Source organism: Equus przewalskii, chromosome 15, assembly GCF_037783145.1.
Source record: "Equus przewalskii isolate Varuska chromosome 15, EquPr2, whole genome shotgun sequence".
In the NCBI taxonomy this organism is placed as follows: Eukaryota; Metazoa; Chordata; class Mammalia; order Perissodactyla; family Equidae; genus Equus; species Equus przewalskii.
In genome coordinates, this window is record NC_091845.1 from 47,830,553 (window position 1) to 47,848,976 (window position 18,424).

Genomic DNA, 18,424 nt, shown 5'->3' on the forward strand with positions numbered 1-18,424 from the left:
CTACACTGGAACAACTCCCAGGTAATTCATGTACTGCCTGTTCAAGGCTGAAAAGCACTGGGCTCCTGAATCACCCAGGGCTCAGAGAAGCCTGGTGACTGGGCAGCTGATGTCCCTGCCTCTGTCCAAACCTGTATTCCAGGCCCCCGCCATGAAGATGTGCCTTCCTCTAACCTGCTTGGGGCAGAAGAACAAGTACTCCTTGGCGATGCAGATCAGGAAGAGGGGGTCCAGCTTTTCAAAATACTCGGTGCTCAGGGGGAGGCCCTGCATGCTGGAGAAGTGCAGCTCCGCTGCCTCCTTCAGGAGCACTGTGGCTTCCTGCTCCCCCTTGTGCTTCTTGGACGCCAGAAGGGCTTGGAGGAAAACCAGCACCTGTGGGAGGCAGGCCCAGATCTTGGAACCAAAGGCCAGCTGGGCAGAGTCGGTAGGTGAGGGCGAAGCAGAAGTCCAGGCCATCTTGGCTGCTCTCTACTGGAAATTGGGGGTGGGAGGAAGGCAGGGACACAATCCTGGAGGAACCCATGCCCCCAGAGAGCTCTGACCTCAGATTTCCCAAGGGACTGCTGCACCTCCTTCAGGAATTCCAGCTGGTGCTCAGCCTCCTCCAGGTGGCCGTCTAAGATCTGGCACCAGATAATCCCTGGGGATGGGACAGAACAAGGATGAGCAGCCAGCTCCAAAGTAGAGCCAGCAGTCCAGCAGGCCAAGGAGCATGGATGAGACAGTGGAAGGAAGGGGTCTCAGGGCAGGGGAACTTTTCCAACATCTTCATAAACTTAAAGAGTCATGCATGCTCATGGTAAAGAATTCAAATCCTAAGGCAATATAAAAAAACATCTCTAGCTCATGCTCTGGCTTTAACCAAGTCTCTCTCTAGAGATAACCACTATTAACAATTTGGGGTACTCCTTCAAACATCTTTCTAAGCATTTATAAGTTATTAATGCATGCACATATTTTCCTATCAGTTCATACAAATCTACCCCATTCTCTTTAATGAGGACACAATATTCCACCGTGGATGTAACCATTTATTTAACTATTGCCCTATTGAAGGAGATCTCATTTCACATTTAGTTGGTTTTCAATGTTTAAACATTACAATGCCATGGTGAACATTTTTGTGTGTTCTAATTCCAGAAGTAGAGTTGATGGGTCAAAGGGTGTGCATATCTAAAACATTGATAGATAAGGCCAACTTGTCCTCCAAAGATATCTGAATTAATATTACTGCCAAGAATTTGAAAGTGTCCTTTCCCCACAACCTTGCAAACTGCTTTACTCTTTGCCAGTCTGAATGGTGAGTAGTAACTCATTTTAATTCAGACTTTTTTCATTATTAGGGAGAATGAGCATCTTTTCATATATTTAATGGCCTTTTCTTTTCTACTGGGAATTTTCTCCTCATAACTTTTGCCTTTTTGTCTTCTGGGGTGATTTTTTTTCTTGTTATATACTATTAACCCTTTGTTGCAAACATTTTCTATCAGTTTGCCACTTACTTTTTAACGATTTTTACAGTGTCTTTTGCTATCCATTAATTTTAAATTTTTACATAGTCAAATTGCAATTTCCCTTTACAGTTTCTGAGTTTGTGGTCAGGCTTAGAATCCCCAAGGAAACCCAAGTCCAATTTAATTTTCCTGTTTAAATGCTTAATTCATCTGGAGTGTGAGATGGGTGCTTACCTTTATTTTTCTCATAATGGATAGGCAGGTGTCCAGCCATGAGCTATTGAAACTCTTGGTTTGAAATGTCATTTTTATCATAAGATCTGTTTCTGTCCCATTTATCTATTTGTTTATCCCAGCATTGGCCTCAAACTGACTTAAATAGGCTTGTTTTGTTATATATTTTGATATTGGGAGGATAAATCCCCTCTGTTCCTACTATTTTTCTTTTACAAGATATTTCTTGGCCATTTTGGTGTCTTTATTCCTGTCTTCCCTTTTTTTTTTAAAGATTGGCATCTGAGCTAACATCTGTTGCCAATCTTCCTCTTTTTGTTTCTTCTCCCCAAAGCCCCCCAGTACACAGTTATATGTTCTAGTTGTGGGTCCTTCTAGCTGTGGCATGTGGGACGCCACCTCAGCATGGCCTGATGAGCGGTGCCATGTCCCCGCCCAGGGTCCGAACCAGCGAAACCCCGGGCTGCCAAAGCAGAGTGCGCAAACTTAACCACTAGGCCACGGGGCCAGCCCCCTCACTATATTCCTAATCACCGTCTTGGTTTTCAATTATATCCATCCCATTATTTGGTTCATCTATAGAATTTTTTACTTGGCAATCATATTTTTAATTTTCAGCAACTCTTTTTTTGTTCTCTGTATTTTTTCATAATTGTATGTTCTTTACTTACTGATATAGTAGCCTCTGGAGCCAGTAAACATTGGAAATGTTTTGAGGGAAAAAATCTTTTTCTGCATCCAGCCTTAACTCTGCTCCTCAGAGGGCACTGCTTTGCATGTTCCACACGGCCCCTCTTTCAAATTGCTAGCTGATTTATAAATGGACTGGCCTGATGATTTATTAGCAACTGGGCAGATCTCCCAAATTTTTAAGGCCGCTGATTTTCCCAGCCAGGCCAGATAAGATGGTGACTCAGACACACGAGTGGGCTCAGCGTGGGCTGGAGTATGTGGGACGGACATTGTGACCAGTGGACTTCCCTTCTGGCTGACCAGCCGGGGCTCTCCCTTGAATGAGGAAGTGGGGAAGCACTTAGCCTGGCAGAGGAACATTTTGGGGGATTTTGTGTCTGTGCTGAGCAGCCAAGTCTTTTTGTCCTTCGTGTCCCTGGTGGTGGTGGGAAGTCATCGGGACTCTGCTTTGCTCCCTCCTGCACCCCACCAGTAAGAGCCTCCTTGATTCCACTCTCTGGTTTTCAATAATTCTCCCATCAACTGGCTGACTGTCCCATGGCATGTTTTGCTCCGAGCCTCTGGTAACCCTGAGCTTTAGATTTTCAATTTTCATTTTTGCTGGAGCTCTTTGGGGGAAAGCTAGTCTGCTTCATTCTTTAGCTGACCCATCTCCGCCCACGCTGGCTTATGGATTTTCACACCTGCTTGGAGTTCCCATGTATTTGATGCAATCTGCTTTACATCTTCTAGAAATGTGAAGTTCTTAAAGTTTCCGGTCCACTGAAGGTAACTTTCCCTGTTTCTAGGGCTGCAGCGGACTCATTATCTTTTAAAAATGTCTTCCATTATTTTCCTGGGATTTGGGGATGGAGGAAGAGGCAATGACTGAGGAGTCGGCCTGACGTGTTGAACCAGCAATCAAGGCCAGCCACGCTGACAAGTGCGCTGCACAGAGGAGAAGCCTGGAGTGTAGAGAGACGTGACTTGCCCCAAAAGACACAACTCCTCAGAGCGAGGGCAAGAAGCCGGCCTGCCTTGAGCGCTGGATCATACGGCTACTGCAACTAAAATTAAACACTGGCTGGCTCAGAATTTACCAGGGATCACAGATTTGAGGGCTTTTTAAAAATGTGGAAGATAAAAATTGAGCTCTGGAAAATTCATTTGACATTTATATAAAGGAAGGAAAAAGCATGTGGACAGACAGGGAAGTAAAACTCTCAAAACTCCTCACTCTGGTGGCCTTCCAGCTCAGGGGACTGCAGAGGGAGGGTCTATAGAGGTGAGGCTAGAGTTTTTGGGGTGCAGGTGTGTTGGGAGCAGGACTGTCTCCAATACTGGCTTTGTGAGGCCTAAGAAGAAGCAGGGCCGACAGAGCCTAAGAGGCAGGCCGTCAGTCTCCCAGGAGGGTCAGAGTGTGGATATTGGAGGTCTGATGTAGATCAGAGTGGCTTTGACCACATGAGAATTCCTGTCCCTCTTAAATCTACACTTGTGGATTCACGGAAAGGCACCCCATCATACAATGCACCCCCACACTCACACACCCTCTGGAGAGAATGCTTCCCAGCACCTCTCTTCTGGACTCATGGAGGCCACCTTGCCTGGCTCCCAACACCCGCCCTCCCCTCCCTCTACCCAGCCCGCATAGACCTGTCAAGGCAGCCACACTGCTGTCATCCAGTTTCATGGCCTCCGAGTACCAGAGGGATGCCTCCTTCACTTGCTCCTGCAGGATGAAGAGATAGCCCAGCTCTGTGGCCACATGGGCGTAGGAGGGTGTGGCCATGAAGGTGCGTTCAATGAAGCTATACACTAGCTGTAGAATCACTGGATGCCTCCCACACTGCAAGGAACAGACACACAGAGTGGGAAACCAGTCAGCCTAGTCTGTCTGAGCAAGGCCACACTGGAAACAGGTGACACTTTGGCAGGCCCGGGGGGTGCTCAGGAGAGCCCAAGAGGTACCCTGTGTCCAGGCAGCTGGCTCTGTGTAGCTGTCCAGCTCCCCAAGAACCTCCTACTGGCCACATCTGTGGAACCTGCCTCCAGTCACAGGGCCCTCCGAGGGACCCCCTGTCTGGCCACAGTAATGGGTACAATGAGTCACCAAGAGGTTTTTTACGAATTAAAGCTGGGTGAGAGAAACTCTTTGTGTCCCGTTGATGGCAAGTGGCCCTGAAGAGACTCTGAGCAGCCACAGTCCCTGCCACGTGGAGAATGAGGCAGAGAGAACCAAACACAGCCGTGGAGAGAGGGGCCGTTTCCTGACGGCATGCGACCCGACCCCAGAGTCCTGGTCCCTGAGGCCCCAGAGCTGTTCTTTTCTTGCAGCACTTCCTTCTAGTGAACCCTGCTTTGGGGCTGAAGGGTCTGACAGAGACAGACTGTTTAACAACCTGGTCTGTTTGCACCTTACCTGTTGTCGGAGAGGCCTAGGCCGGCCAGCCTTCCCAGGGCACTTCCACAGAAAGAACGTGGGAGTCGGGCGTCCCAGCAGCCCGAGGCCAAAGCTGGGCATAGCTCTGCTGCACGGCAGCTGGGATACTGCCCTCTTGTCCCCAGATAAGATGCCTCCCACTGGAAAAGCGCTTCCAGACCTCATCTTGCTGATCTTCAGAGCATCTCTAAGGGGCTCGTGGAGCAAGGATACAGAGCCCACACGATACAGTTATCGGTCAGAGGCAGGTCGGGGCCCCAAGTACCAGCCAGCAGCCCAAGAGGCCAAGTTTGAGCCAGAGAGGGGAGGGTCAGGGTACTCAGGGAGCTGCCAGGGGGACGACAGGGCTTCCCTAGGGAACACGGCGAGAAGCACTATTTCAGAAACTAGGGAAGAACCTTCTTACCAGTCTGCTAACCACAAGGATTTTTTTCAGATGGAGGCTTGGATTTTGGGGCTCTCTTTTCTCTAGCGCCTTAATCAGATTTCTAACGTGCTCGGCAGCCTGCAAGGACAGAACAGACAATGTCAAAGGCAGTATGTAAAACGGGAGTGGGGCAGAGGTTCTCAACCCTGTGTGCACAGGAGCATCAGCTGGGACATCTTACAAATACCCATGCCCAGGTGCCAGCCCCGGAGATCCAGATTTAACTGGACTTGGAGGGGCCCAGGCATCTGTATTATTTCAGAACCCTGTTGGTGGAGCATTAGGGAACATTATTCAACCAAGAGCTGGCACTGCCCCTTTGTTCATGAATTTGTGAAGAGAAGGTGCCCTTTCAGATCTACCCAAAGCCAGGAGCCAGCTGTCACTGCGCCCACACTGCAGCCCGCTAGGCCAGCAGCAAACCTGGCCTAGGAGCAGACGGTCAGGGCGAGTCCCTGGTCCTGAGCCTCTGCTCCATTTTGATATGAGACACCACATTGGTGCTTCCCTGTCATTCCAGTGAATCCTCCCAATAGCCCTGAAGTAAGCATAACTATCCAAATTTTCCAGTAGAGCAGATGAAGGGTCGGAAAGCGTAGGTAATTTGCACGAGGTTACCCAGCCAACTAGGTGACTGACTGACTGCAAAGCCTGTGTTCTTTCCCATGGACTCTTCTGCCCACTCCCTATGCAGGAGTAAGGAGTGCTTAGTTCCCAGCTACAAGGAAATGCCAGAGGAGAAACCCTGCTCAGTAAATGCAAAATTGGAACTGGGCAGCTTGGGCTGGGGCGAGGGGTAGATCTCAGGGTTTGAGGTGGGGGCAACTGAGGGGCATTAAATGCTAACTCTGCCAGTGGGATTAGCCCTCAGGCCAGGCCCCAGGAAGATCTGCTTAGGGCTCTGGGGTCTCAGGGATCTGAGGACATGCCTGTTCTCGTGTTCCTACCCAGAGATGGTGCTGAGGCCCTTTTCGAGAACTCCTCCTAAGTACAGACTGTCCCTTCCACTTCACTCACGCTGAGAAATCCATAATCTCAGAGCTGTGCAGAAGGAACCAGAGGCTTCCTCTTCCTGCCCTGACTCCTCAGAGACTCTTGATCTGCCACACTTTCCACAAAGGCAACGTATTTACTCAAAAGGCAATGTTTTGGCGGAAAACACAAACTCATTTTGAAAATAAGAACCTGTCTGGACATTGAGGGTTTCATTAAGAATTCTAGGTATTTCTGACTGCATTTGAAGGCTATTTTGGGTTTCTTTGGAAAACTACAAGGCTTGGGAGCAAGTTTGGGGCCAGGTACTGCCTGGTCAAAACTTGAACAATTCCAAGCTTTCCCTCAAAAAAATGGTATTTCCTGAAATCTGAAACACAACCATGACTTGTATCACTTACCATTGATCAAACTATTGTAGTGCTGCAGGCACTGTTCCAAGTTCTCCCACTTGTCACCTCATTTAGTCCTTATAACACCCTCACACAGTGGGTGGAATTATCTCTATTTTATAAATGAGAACCCTGGGGCTTATCCAGACAGAGACACCTGCCCAGGCTCACACAGGGAACACACGGCAGAACCAGAGTCAACCTCACTGCCTGCCTTAGGAACCGTATTGCTCAAAGACCAAACCAGAGCAGACCTCCTTGGCAGGGAGTATGGAGGAGGCTGGGGAGGGAGGAGCTGAAATCCAGGGAGCACCCTCTGAGGCCCTGGGGATGTAGGTTCTATGAGGGGTTCCTCCTGGCTGTGTTTGCTTCAAGGCTCAACTTCTGAGTCTTGGAAGAACTTACTGTGGTCATGTTTCCTTCTCTTGCGAGCTCATGCACAGCTAGAATTTGGCAGGCATCAATATTGCTTTCATCTTTTTCTAGGATTCTGAAACAGGAAGAGGAGCCACATGAATTGAGAGTATTCATAGGCAAAGCTAGGATGGTGTGGTGGCAACTTCTGATTGTCTTCTAATATCCATTCTCCCTTTCCTCTTCTTTTTTTTAGGTAGGAAATTTCAAAAGTTTCTTAAATTATGACTACACAAAAAGTTTAAATTTTAAATGAAACCAACTATTGCTAAGACCCTGAATTTCAGGAAATAAGGATGGCTCAGTAGTCATCATCATCAGGCATGTCAACCTCCATTGCAGAACCATTGCTGGTCAGGGTTATTGTGTCAGCAATGAGTGTTCTCAGCATCTCCATGTTATTGCATATGCGTTTCACCTTGGGATAAGCAAGAAGGCTTTCTAGGGATATGCAAAACTCATTTCCAACACAAAAAGGTTTGGGAGAATTCACTATGTTGCTTCCTCCTCTCCTTTTAATAATAGAACTCCTGAACTGGTGGGGCACATGGCTACCCAGAATAAAGACAACATTTCCCAGCCTCCCTTTGCAGCTTGTGGCCACGTGATTAAGTTCTGGCCAATAGGAAGTAAGTGAAAGTGCCCAGCGTGATACCCAGTGTAGTCCTGACAGCATGCCTCCCATTACTTCTTTCCACCTTCCTGGGGCTGTAATGTGGACCATGTAAGCAACATCTTAGGAAATGTAGAGCAGTGAGACAGAAGAGGACAGGGACCCTGCAGAGTTAAGCTGCAGTCCCAGCCCTGGACCACCACCCAAACTTTTCCCTGAGAGAGAAATAAACTTTTTGTGTTATTTAAGTATTTGGGGTGTCTTTGTGACAGAAACCTATTTATATCCCAACTAACACAGATATGACTATGATCCAACAGTCCAGGGGTGGGTGGCAGAGAGGTGTTTGGAGTGCAGTCTGCGGCTGTAAGATGGAAAAGGAACCTTGGTTTCCATCATGTGTCTTTGTGAAGATGCAACTTCTGATCATACTATGGAGTTTTCAATATTCTGTTTCTTTATAGGAAGCTTCATATTTTTCAGTCTGGTCAGGGAATGGCCTTCTGCTTAATAGAGGGTTACTCTAATTAACATATAAAATTCCAACACAATTAGGCACAGTCAACATTCACGGAGTTCTAACCATTTATGATGATTCAGAAAATACTGTGAACCTCGTAATTCAGAAATTTTAAAAGAAACATTTAAATGACTTATGGACTAAAGAAGAATCAGAATGGATATTAGAAAATTCTTAGAACCAAATGATACTGAAAATACTACATATCCAGATGTGTAGATACTGCTAAAACGGTGCCTGGAGGGACATACACAGACTTAAATGCTCACATTCTAAAAGAAGATTGAGAATGGATGAGCCAGGCAGCCAACTCAAGAGACAGAAAATAAGAGCAGAACAGCTCCAAAGGAAGTAGCTGGCAGGAAATAATAAAGTTAAGAGCAGAAATGAATAAATTAGAAAACAAAGATACAATAGAGAGCATCAACAAAAAGTCAACGCTGATTCTTTAAAAAGATTAATAAAAGAGACAAATTCTTTTAATATTGATGAAGAAAAAAAAGAGAGAAGGGAAAAGTAAATAATATTAGAGACAAAAGGAGAAACACACCTAGAGAGAGCAGAGATTGAAAAAGCAAAAGGAGAATTCCATGAACACCAGCAGCTGTGAAACCCTCCGTGTGGGAAGCCGGCCGGGTGTTGGACTCAGCCTGTTGGCACCAAACGCTGCTCCCTGCCGTGGGTGCGGCAGGGCCTGGGCCAGAAAGGCAGCACACACCCACGGTGTTGGCCTTCAGCCTGGGGCTTCTGAGTATCCTGCTGGCCGGAGGCTGAGCCTCCAGAGCAGGCTCTTGACCCCACTCCTGCCAAGGACACTGCCCAGGTGTAAACGGAGAAAGAAGGAAGCTGAGGGCCCACGCAGGCATGCACAGGAGGGCCCCTGCGGGCTGAGCAGGGTGGAGTCACTTTAAGTTACCACCAGCACCTCTCTCTGAGACTCAGATTCCACTTATCGTCACAGGAATTGTCATCCCTCCACGGGGAAGGAAGAGGTTTGTTTCGATTTCGTTTCTTTCCACACAATTTAGTGACAGTTCATAGTGATGACTCATGGCCATTCAGAAAAAAACAGTCCATTAACTCATTTCAGGGAGAAAATTAGTATTATACTTTTTTAGAATTACTTGATAAAAATAGTTAGAGCGTTAGAGTTTGTTGGGGCCCCGGGTGGGCCACCCCCAAATATTCCACAATAGCATATTGATTATTTTGAATTAAAGCTACTTGAGAAGCAAAAAGGGCACTCTGACCCTCCCATCTCTGTTCCCTGAAAGCAGGAAATAAATCTCCCACATGGAAGGTGCTCTCCCCACATCCTCATCCCCAGAGCTGCGAATCCAGGGCCGAGAAGCCTGCATAAACAAACCTTGCAAATTTACTACCTCAAGCCTACACTCTGCTGAAATTCCTCACTAATTACTACGGCAAATCTAAGTTTCTTCGTCCCGTCATTCCTCACAAATGTACTGTTTCTTTGTGTAAAAGATATATATACTGCCTGCTTTGTTCACCCCCTGAGCATCATTTCTCTGTGATCTCCAGAACATACGTATTAAACTGGGTTTTTCTCCTGTTAATCTGGTCTTGTATCAATTTTATTACTAGTCCAGCCATAAGAACACAAGAAGGGACGAGACGGGATTTTCTCCTCCCCAACAAATGTAAAGAGAGAAGCTTCAGTTATCTAGAAAATTCCGTTCTCAGAAAACCTTCCATCAAACACCCCTCCTCCTGAAACTGTCTATTTCTATTCACAATGAAAATGCTTCAGGGCCGGCCCCGTGGCCAAGTGGTTGGGTTCATGTGCTCCGCTTCAGCGGCCCAGGATTTCGCCGGTTTGGATCCTTGGTGTGGACATGGCACCACTCATCAGGCCATGGTGGGGCAGTGTTCCACATGCCACCACTAGAAGGACCCACAACTAAAAATACACAACTTTGTACCCGGGGGGCTTTGAGGAGAAAAAGGAAAACTTTTTTAAATCTTTAAAAAAAAAAAAAGAAAGGAACAAAAAAGAAAATGCTTCAGCATCACTCCACACTTGGTGTCTAGCTTCCACGGGTCCCACTGACTCCTGAACTCTCTGCCATCTGCTGATACACTCGGCCTGCTACTAAAAGTCTTCTCTCAGTTACCAATGACAGTTTTCCCCTGAAGTTTTTATTAAAGTATATCATACCCATAGTTTAAAAAAATTAACCAACAACAGCCCCTAGGCCCACTCTCCCCTACCCTACTTCTCAGGGACAGCTGCTTTTCACCCTGTAACTCTTGATGCTTTGGGTTCTTTTGGCAGTTTCCTCCATCTCTCCTCTAAACAATATGCGTAGACCTCCTGATATGCCTATGTCTGGATTTGTCCCTCGTAGGCACAGCTGCTGGCTTCCTGCTATGACAGGTTAGAGTTTAGTTTCATCAGTCCTCTGCCTCCCAATATGATCATGTCACCACCCACGACCCGTCTATTGACAATATTTACCTTTATGTCTCGTTCCACCAAATACACAGTGTCTCCCATCTCCCCACCTTGTAAGATGGGAACATATTAGAACCCTTGGCTTGCCAAAAAAAGCAGCAGCCCCTTTGCGCAGCAGCACAGGTTGAGCCCCGCCCCTCACCTGTGTCCTATTTCTACTGTCCGCTCCCAGTCCTGCCGAGCCAAGAACAGCCGCATCTTCAGGACCAGGGCAGGCAGGAAGCTCCCTGAGGCAACTGTGATCTGGTTCACCACCTCCAGGGCCCCTGAGTAGTTCTGCTGCATCATCAAGTACATTGCCTGTGGAAAGTCGAAGAGAGGAACCTCCATCAGCGCCCACGAAGGGAGGCGGGGTGTCGATGTCTCTGCTGGACGGAAGCAGAGCCTGACACACGGGCACTGGGGGGCGCCCCTCCGCTGGGCCAGGGAGTCCCTTGAAGATCCTGGGGAAGGAGTCATCACTCAGAGTGGCAAATCGAGGTCCACAGCAGTCTTGGGTTCCTGGACAGGCAAGGCAGGGCCTCCAGGGAAACAGCTGAGCCCTGAGCAGGCCTAGGACAGAGCAAGGCCACATGAGGGCCACCCCTAGAGGGAGAGCTGGGGTCACTGGGAGCTTTCCAATTCCACAAATGGCCCATTCATTTCCCACTCGCTTTCCTGACATTCATCACTGAAGACTGCTCACCAGGGCCCCGGGCAGCAGCTCAGAGTCAGTCAGGGTTTGCAGGCAACCCCCTACAGCGAGGCTGTGGTGCTTTTTCTCTGTCAAGGCCCACTGGGCGGGAGTCGGGGTCAGGGCTTCTGTAGGCCAGTGCCAGCCACCAGGTTCTCCTGGCTGAGTCATGACACAGTTGCCTGAGGGGCAGGGGCCTCCTAAAAGACTTGAAAGTGGGCTCTTGAAATGATGGCTAATGTTAGACCTATAGTAACCCTCCATCAAGCGACTGATTAAAAACAAGGGAAGGATTATTCTAAATAAAGATTTATGCATAAAGTGCCCACTGCCGCACTCTTTGTAAGTGTACGACTGAACACAATCTCAATATCAAACCACGGGAGGTTGGGCTGGGACTTACATTAGACCCATCCAAGAGGGGACTGGCTTCATGTAGACATTCAAATTGACATTTGTTTATGACAGAATATTACATGAAGAAAAAGGAAACCAAATGAGATCATGTCCTATGATTACAGCGACATGTAATAACAACACCATCTCCAGCCCGCAGTGGTGCTGTGTGTGGTCCCCGTCAGGACCAGGAGGGTTGGCAGCTGAGCGCTCTCAGAGGCCTCCCTGCTAGGATGGCCCACGGCTGAAGGGAGCTTCCTCGTGCCAGGTGGGATCCCTCTCCAGGGGGAGCCCACATCCAGCGTCTTGTGGGTGACGGGGGCTAGCGAAGGGCCATCCCGGCTCCCCAGTTCCAAGGCGAGCTGGCTGAGGCCTTTGCTGTGACTGCTCCACAGCCCAACCTGTCCCTCTGCCCAGTCCTGCTTCCTTCACTTTCCGCACAGGTGTTGGTCTCAAGGCTGCTCCCCGATAAACCTCCTGCAGGATAATCTCCATGGTGTGTGCTTCCCAGAAACCCAGCCCAAGGCACACTCTGGACCCAAGCAGAGAAAAAAAGAGTGGGAGACACTGCCCTCAAATGCTAATGTGAGTTGCTTGGGAGTGGTGGGGCTAGAGACGTCCTTTTAATTTGTCTTTCGACTTTTAGACTTCTGTTTTTTTAATGAGTGCATATTCATTTTATCAGAAAGATACACACAAACAGAAGAGAATAAGATAGCTTTTCCCTCATAGATTGACTCAATGACAGTTACATAAGAAAAAAGGAACTTAATTTAAATTAAGACCAGAAAATATGAAACACGTACCATACCTTCCTTCTCTTACAGGCAATTAAGTGAATTTAACAGGTGCAAAGAGAAAGTGTGAAAGAAAGACGCAGAAAAGGGCAGTGAGGGAAACCAAAAGGCAAAGCGAGACAGCCTGAGAGACCAGAGGAGGACAGACCCTGAGGAGGAGACCCTGAAAGAGCCCCTATAGAATGAGACAGAAACTCAGGCTGAGCAGGAAGGAACGTGAGACTGGAGTGGGCCCAGGCTGCTGTGTGACGCTCACCCTCTCTGGGCCTCTGCTCCTCATCTACTGGATGAGAAGCCTGGAGACTGAGGGTCTGGCCTGACGTCACCTGGTGGGTCTCTGGCTCCAATGGTCCAGTCAGGGACACTCCCACCCCTCCCCTGTCCACTGCCCACCTTTCCCATCAGCCCCAGCACATCTTTGGTATCCTGAATTCCTTGTTCCAGGTACTTGATGGATTTCTTCACAGTGTGGGGCTTCTCTGAGGTGAGGTCCACCCAGCCTCTGAGCACATAGCCCTGGGATAAGAACAAGACAAAAGGTGAAGTCCTTGGTCCTGCACAGCCTCCACCCAGCCTGCTTTTCTTTCTTTTTTTTTTTTTTAGCTGAGGAAGATTCGCCGTGAGCTAACATCTGTGCCAGTCTTCCTCTGTTTTGTATGTGGGACACTGCCACAGCATGGCTGCCAATGCATGGTGTAGGTCCACACTTGGGAACCAAACCTGGACTACCAAAGTGGAGTGTGCTGAACTTAACCACTAGGCCATGGGGTGGGCCCCACTGGCCTGCCCTTCTTGTCTCATGTCCCACCCTTTTTCACTCCACACTGCGAGGCCCTGCCAGGCACAACTACACGTAGATCCCAGGGCAGCCCTGCTCTCTCTCACTGCCAGGGCTTTGTACCTACTGTTCCTTTACCTAGAACGCCCTTCCCAGTGCACAGACCCAAACCAAATCCCTTCACCTAATTAACTACCCCTAGACTTTAAAACTCAGCCTCGGAGGCCCCTCCTGTAGGGGGCCTTCCTTGACCCTCCAGGCTGGGTTGGCCCTCCCTGTGACCCCCAGCTCTTATACCCCTTCCTGAGGCACTCTCACCTGTCTTGTCATTGCTTGTTCACTTTACACTGGGGTCAGGAAGCCAACATGGGGCACGGGGGCAGGGCCACTCCTGCTCTCTCCACTCCTTAGCCCAGCACAGGACCTGGCCTGCATGTGAAGCCGGGAAGGCCCTCTGGGTGGGTGAGCAGGAGCCATTCTGAGCTCCCGGGCCTTGCCAGCTCCTCTCCAGCCTTCACCCAGCCTCTCTTGGCAGATGGGGCAGGCCAGGCCAAGAAGTCAGACGAGGGGTCACTTGGAAGACCCCGGCCTGAGGCATCCCTCATGGCCTAGACCAGGTTTCGCAACTCTTTTCCATAATTGTCCTCCTAAGGAGGCTTGTTTAGACAATTTTTTCTCTAATCATTCCTTCTCCCTCCAAGAAATTTTAATATTACAGATATACTACCTGTTTATGTACTCTATGTATATCTGTGCTTTATACATAAAGAGTAAGATTTTTTTCACCCTCTCCTCCAAGAACCAATTTTTACCCGCTTGGGGGGTGATACCACCTCTGCTGAGGATGCATGGCCTAGACTAAGACTTCAAATGCTACCATTAGTACAGATTTACTGCATATGAGATCTACCAATAGGAGATCTACCGCATATGAGATCCACCACATATGAGATCCACCTCATAGGAGATCTACTGCATATGAGATCTACTGCATATGATCTACTGTATGTGAGATTCACTACATATGAGATCCATGACATACGAGATGCATCACATATGAGATCCACTGCATATGATCTACTGTATGTGAGATTCACTACATATGAGATCCACGACATACGAGATGCATCACATATGAGATCCACTGCATATGATCTACTGTATGTGAGATTCACTGCATGGGAGAGCCACTGCATGGGAGATCTACCACATATGATCTACCGTATGTGAGATCCACTATATATGAGATCCACTGCAGATGAGACCCACCACATATGAGATCCACCACATGTGAGATCCACCATAAACAAGATCTACTATATGAGCCACCACTGATACCCAGCAGATCACCACAAAGAGGGAATGCAGGCCCAGTGTAGCCAGATCATCTAGTTTTTCAAAAGAACCAGGAAATCTGAACTTTTAAGTAAAAATTTTCTGATTTCTAAATGTTATTAACTAATTCATGATTTTTAAAATGTATAGTGCGGGCCACAGAATACCCATCTGCAGATTGGACGCTGTGGGCAAATGTCAGTGTGTACACAGCTCAGCCCTGAGAAAATGTGGGTGGGGCACCTGTGAGACCCAGGGTCCTGTCAGTGAATGGATGTGGCCCTTCCTCAGTCCCACGGCCCACAGTGGGAGTAATGGCCACCCTACTATGATGTGTTTGGATGCTGCTTTCTTAAGCTGCTGCCCCCATGATGCCCACGTTAGGTACCTCTCTGGAGCTGCTGGAGACCTTCAGCATGCGGTCAATGTACTCCTTGGCCTTGTCATGGTGGCCCAAGAGCCAGAGGAAGAGGCCGCCATAGTACAGGGCAGTCCCACTGGCTGTCTTGCGGATTTCCTTCAAGCTGCTCTCCAGCTCCTGAATAGCTTCTCGGTCTTTGAATCCGAAAGAGGAGGAGGAGAGGGATGAGTCAGGGTGAGGAAGTCTGCCTGGTCCTGTATGGGCCACTGAGGCCCCAGGGAGCTGTCTCTGGACACTCTGGACCTCTAAATACCTATAGCTGACTATACGCCAGCCTGGGGCCTAGAACCAGCCACACTGGCCTCGGCGATGCCACGGGAGCCCCCCAGGTCTGGACTTGGGTTTGCTGTCCTGGATTTATCTTTTCTCCTCTGTGCCCAGCAGTATGCTGAACAGACAGACTAAACCTGAATCCCCCACCTCAGGCCCACAACACATTCTGGGTAGGGAAAGAGTAGTTTGTAGTCTCTTGGAATCTCTCCCTGACTCTTGAGAGGTGGAGATTAGGGACAGAATTATTTACATTGGCTTGATTTTTCTCAACAAGGTCTTGGCAAAGAAAAGCAGGGTGTCTCCCCAACTCTTGGGATCTGGAAGAAGGACCCCTCCCACTGTCATGCTCTCTGCCTGTGGCTCCCACTCAGTTGGGCCCGGGCATGGGGTCTTCTTTGAGGTCTCCCAAGGGAGGGAGAGGAACAGTGGCCACTCCTCACTGGCCAACAGCATCTGCAGTCACCAGTGCACACACTTCCGTCAGCAGTCCTTGAGGGGCAGAGCTCTCTTTCTCTGGTGGAGCCAGGTCTGGCTGAGCATGGCTGCACTCACCAATGGTTTCACAGCGTTTGTGAGCATAAATGAGGGCCATGATGGAGCACAGGGACACATCTGGGTAATTCCGGATGCTCTCCAAGTTGCTGATGGCATCCTGGATACGCTCTGCAAAGAAAGCCCATGTCATTAGGTTCTTGAGCTCTAGGACCAGAGGGCAGGAGGCTCTGAGGCAGACATATGGGAGCCCTTATCAGGGCTGACCCAAGGCTTGGCACCACCTGGCTTCACCCAGAAGCAGAGGACTAACAACTGGTCCAAAAGGTCGCCAATGGCCCAACTTCCCCGAAAACGGAAGCTCTCTGAGGGGGCTGCTGGCACCAGGGCCCAGCCTGCCAAAGGCTCAAGGGCGTGGAGCCGAGAGATGTACCTGTAAGTACTCGCAGGGATACCTGTGAGGCTGGGATTTCTGGCTCAGCTCTGAACTGGCTGGGGGTCAGTTCTGAAGGACCACCTCAGGGCATTCTCAGCTAGCTGCTCAAGAGCCACCAATTACATTTAGGCCTCCATATCCACTGTTGTTGGCCATGGGCAGCTCAGCTGGCCCCCAGCCCATGACCACCTTCTGAATGTCAGCAAGTCAGCATGTCAGCACCTGCATGGGCCCCACTCCTCTCCCTGCTCCTGTACCACACCTGCCTGCACCCACACCTACCACTTCCTCCTTTTCCTGCACTTCTGTCTCTCAGCTTCCAAGCCTGGGATTAGTTCAATCACCATGCAGTCATCTCTCCACCCACTCATTTTACAGATAGGGAAACCGAGGTGCAGACCAGGGGTAATGAGCTCTCTGAGGTCACAACAGTCAACTAGCTGTGCATTACACCGGCTTCTGTGGATTAACCTGGGAAGCTAGGCGCTGAGTGTAAGACTGTTTCCATGGGAACATGGCTGCGGAATAAGTAGGCATCCACGTGGAGCCAGAGTGTCAGTGCTGGGGTGGTGCCCGGGGTCAGGAGGCCAACACTGATGAGTTCTTACCTTCCCTGAGGACTCCATAGGCTTTAAAGAACTGCAGCACGGGGTCATTGCTGAATTTCTCCAAGCCCACAGCCGCAGCCTGCTGCAGGTGGCGGAAGTACTTTTCCTGGCTGTAGTAAATGATCCCAGCCTGTGGCGAGGAAGACATAGTTGCAATAGCCCCAACCCCTTCTGTGTCTCTGTTCTGACCTGCTCCCTCCCTATTCCCCGCTCTTCCTCAGTGCTGCAAAGGGAAGGGAAAGAGAACGTTCAGGCCTCATCCTGCCCTTCACCAGCCCCAGAAGCAGCTCCATGCAGTTTCCCCAGGAGGGAGTTTGGAGGTGTTTGTTCTGGGATCATCCACAGATTCTGGTTCAAATGCGGTGGAGACTCCAACTCAAGCTTTGTCTTAGGAAGGGAATAAGAGGAAAGAGCAAGAACTAATAATAATTATAATTACACCAATAATTAGAGCTACAAGATACTGTGGCCTAACCACCTGTTAGGAATTGTATCAAGGGCTTTACATCCATTATCTTATGCATTATCCTGTCTACATCCTTCACAGTAAAGGAAGCTGAAGCCCATGGATACTGTGGCTTGACAGAGATCATGCATAACAGACGCTGAGATTTCGAAGCAGAGTCTCACTTCCCCTAAGGTTTGTGGGTGCTGGGGTTGGGGATAGTTGTGGTTGGATTGGCCTTGTGGGCCATGTGAAAGGGCACAGATACCATCCTGAGAGTAATAGGAAGCAGTTGGAATGGTTTTAAGCAGGGGGAGGGATGTGTTCAGATGTGTTTTTGTAAAAACCGCTCTGGCTGCTGTGTGTCTGTGTGTGTGTTGTGGTGGTGGTGGTGGTAGTGGCAGTGGCAGCAGGGGGCACTGATGGTGAAGAGCGTTGAAGCAGAGAAACCAATGGGGAGGGAGACTGTCAGGTGCCCAGGGGAGAGACGGTGGTGATCCCTGGGCTAGGCGATAAAAAGGAGTAGGTGATCTCAGGAGACATTTAGGAGCTGACATTTCTTGCTGATAGGATCAGGAGACAGGCATGGGGAAGAGTTAAGGCTGGGGATCAAACGGTGTACCATCTACTGAGGTGGGGGACACAGAACAGTCACAAGCAAGGGAGGGGGAGATGACGGCAAGATGACGGAGAGGGGTTTTGGATGCATTGGTTTGGAGGAGCTCGAGGACAGGACTGGGGGGTGATGCTGATTTGGGGCTAAGGGTCACAGAGAGCATCAGAAAGGATGCACTCGCTAGGGAGAGTGAGGCGAGAAGGGGCCAGGACTGCCTGCAAAGACCAGGAACAGCGGAAGGCGGGTAAAGGGTACAGCAAGAGCGGTCAGAGAGGTGACAGGAGAGCAGCAGGGCGTGGGGGTCACCGGGCCAGGGGCGGAGAGTCCAGCAGGGAGCGGCCGGGCAGCGCCCGGACCACGCACCATAAGGCAGGAGTCATCGCCGCTCATCTCCGAGAGCCCGCGGCTCCGAGTCCGGGTCTAGTGGCGCGGCGCGAAGCCGGATTCCCCTTCACGGTCCTGGGCACGCCTCTCGCGGCCGGAAGGCGGAGGCGCGCGCGTCCTTGGCAACGG

At 49.5% G+C, this 18,424-nt stretch overlaps 1 protein-coding gene across 7 annotated transcripts in view; it reads right to left on the reverse strand.

The window, feature by feature from the left end:
- TTC21A (tetratricopeptide repeat domain 21A) overlaps nt 1–18,414 on the reverse strand; it is a 34,680-nt gene extending 16,266 nt beyond the window's left edge. For 5 of the 7 annotated variants that reach the window (XR_011527504.1, XR_011527503.1, XM_070577215.1 and 2 more), the window contains exons 1-11: nt 18,275–18,414; nt 16,851–16,980; nt 15,867–15,977; nt 15,009–15,175; nt 12,901–13,023; nt 10,784–10,941; nt 7,024–7,108; nt 5,213–5,311; nt 4,020–4,212; nt 546–643; nt 175–375 (exon numbers count right to left, since the gene is read on the reverse strand). Coding sequence is in view for 5 of the 7 variants with exons in the window: in XM_070577215.1 (XP_070433316.1) it covers nt 175–375; nt 546–643; nt 4,020–4,212; nt 5,213–5,311; nt 7,024–7,108; nt 10,784–10,941; nt 12,901–13,023; nt 15,009–15,175; nt 15,867–15,977; nt 16,851–16,980; nt 18,275–18,301 (1,392 nt within the window). In the remaining 2 variants the exon portion in view is untranslated. The remainder of the gene's footprint in view (nt 1–174; nt 376–545; nt 644–4,019; nt 4,213–5,212; nt 5,312–7,023; nt 7,109–10,783; nt 10,942–12,900; nt 13,024–15,008; nt 15,176–15,866; nt 15,978–16,850; nt 16,981–18,274) is intronic. The other 2 variants (XM_070577214.1, XM_070577213.1) reach the window with 1 other exon arrangement.
- Between the last annotated feature and the right edge of the window lie 10 nt (nt 18,415–18,424).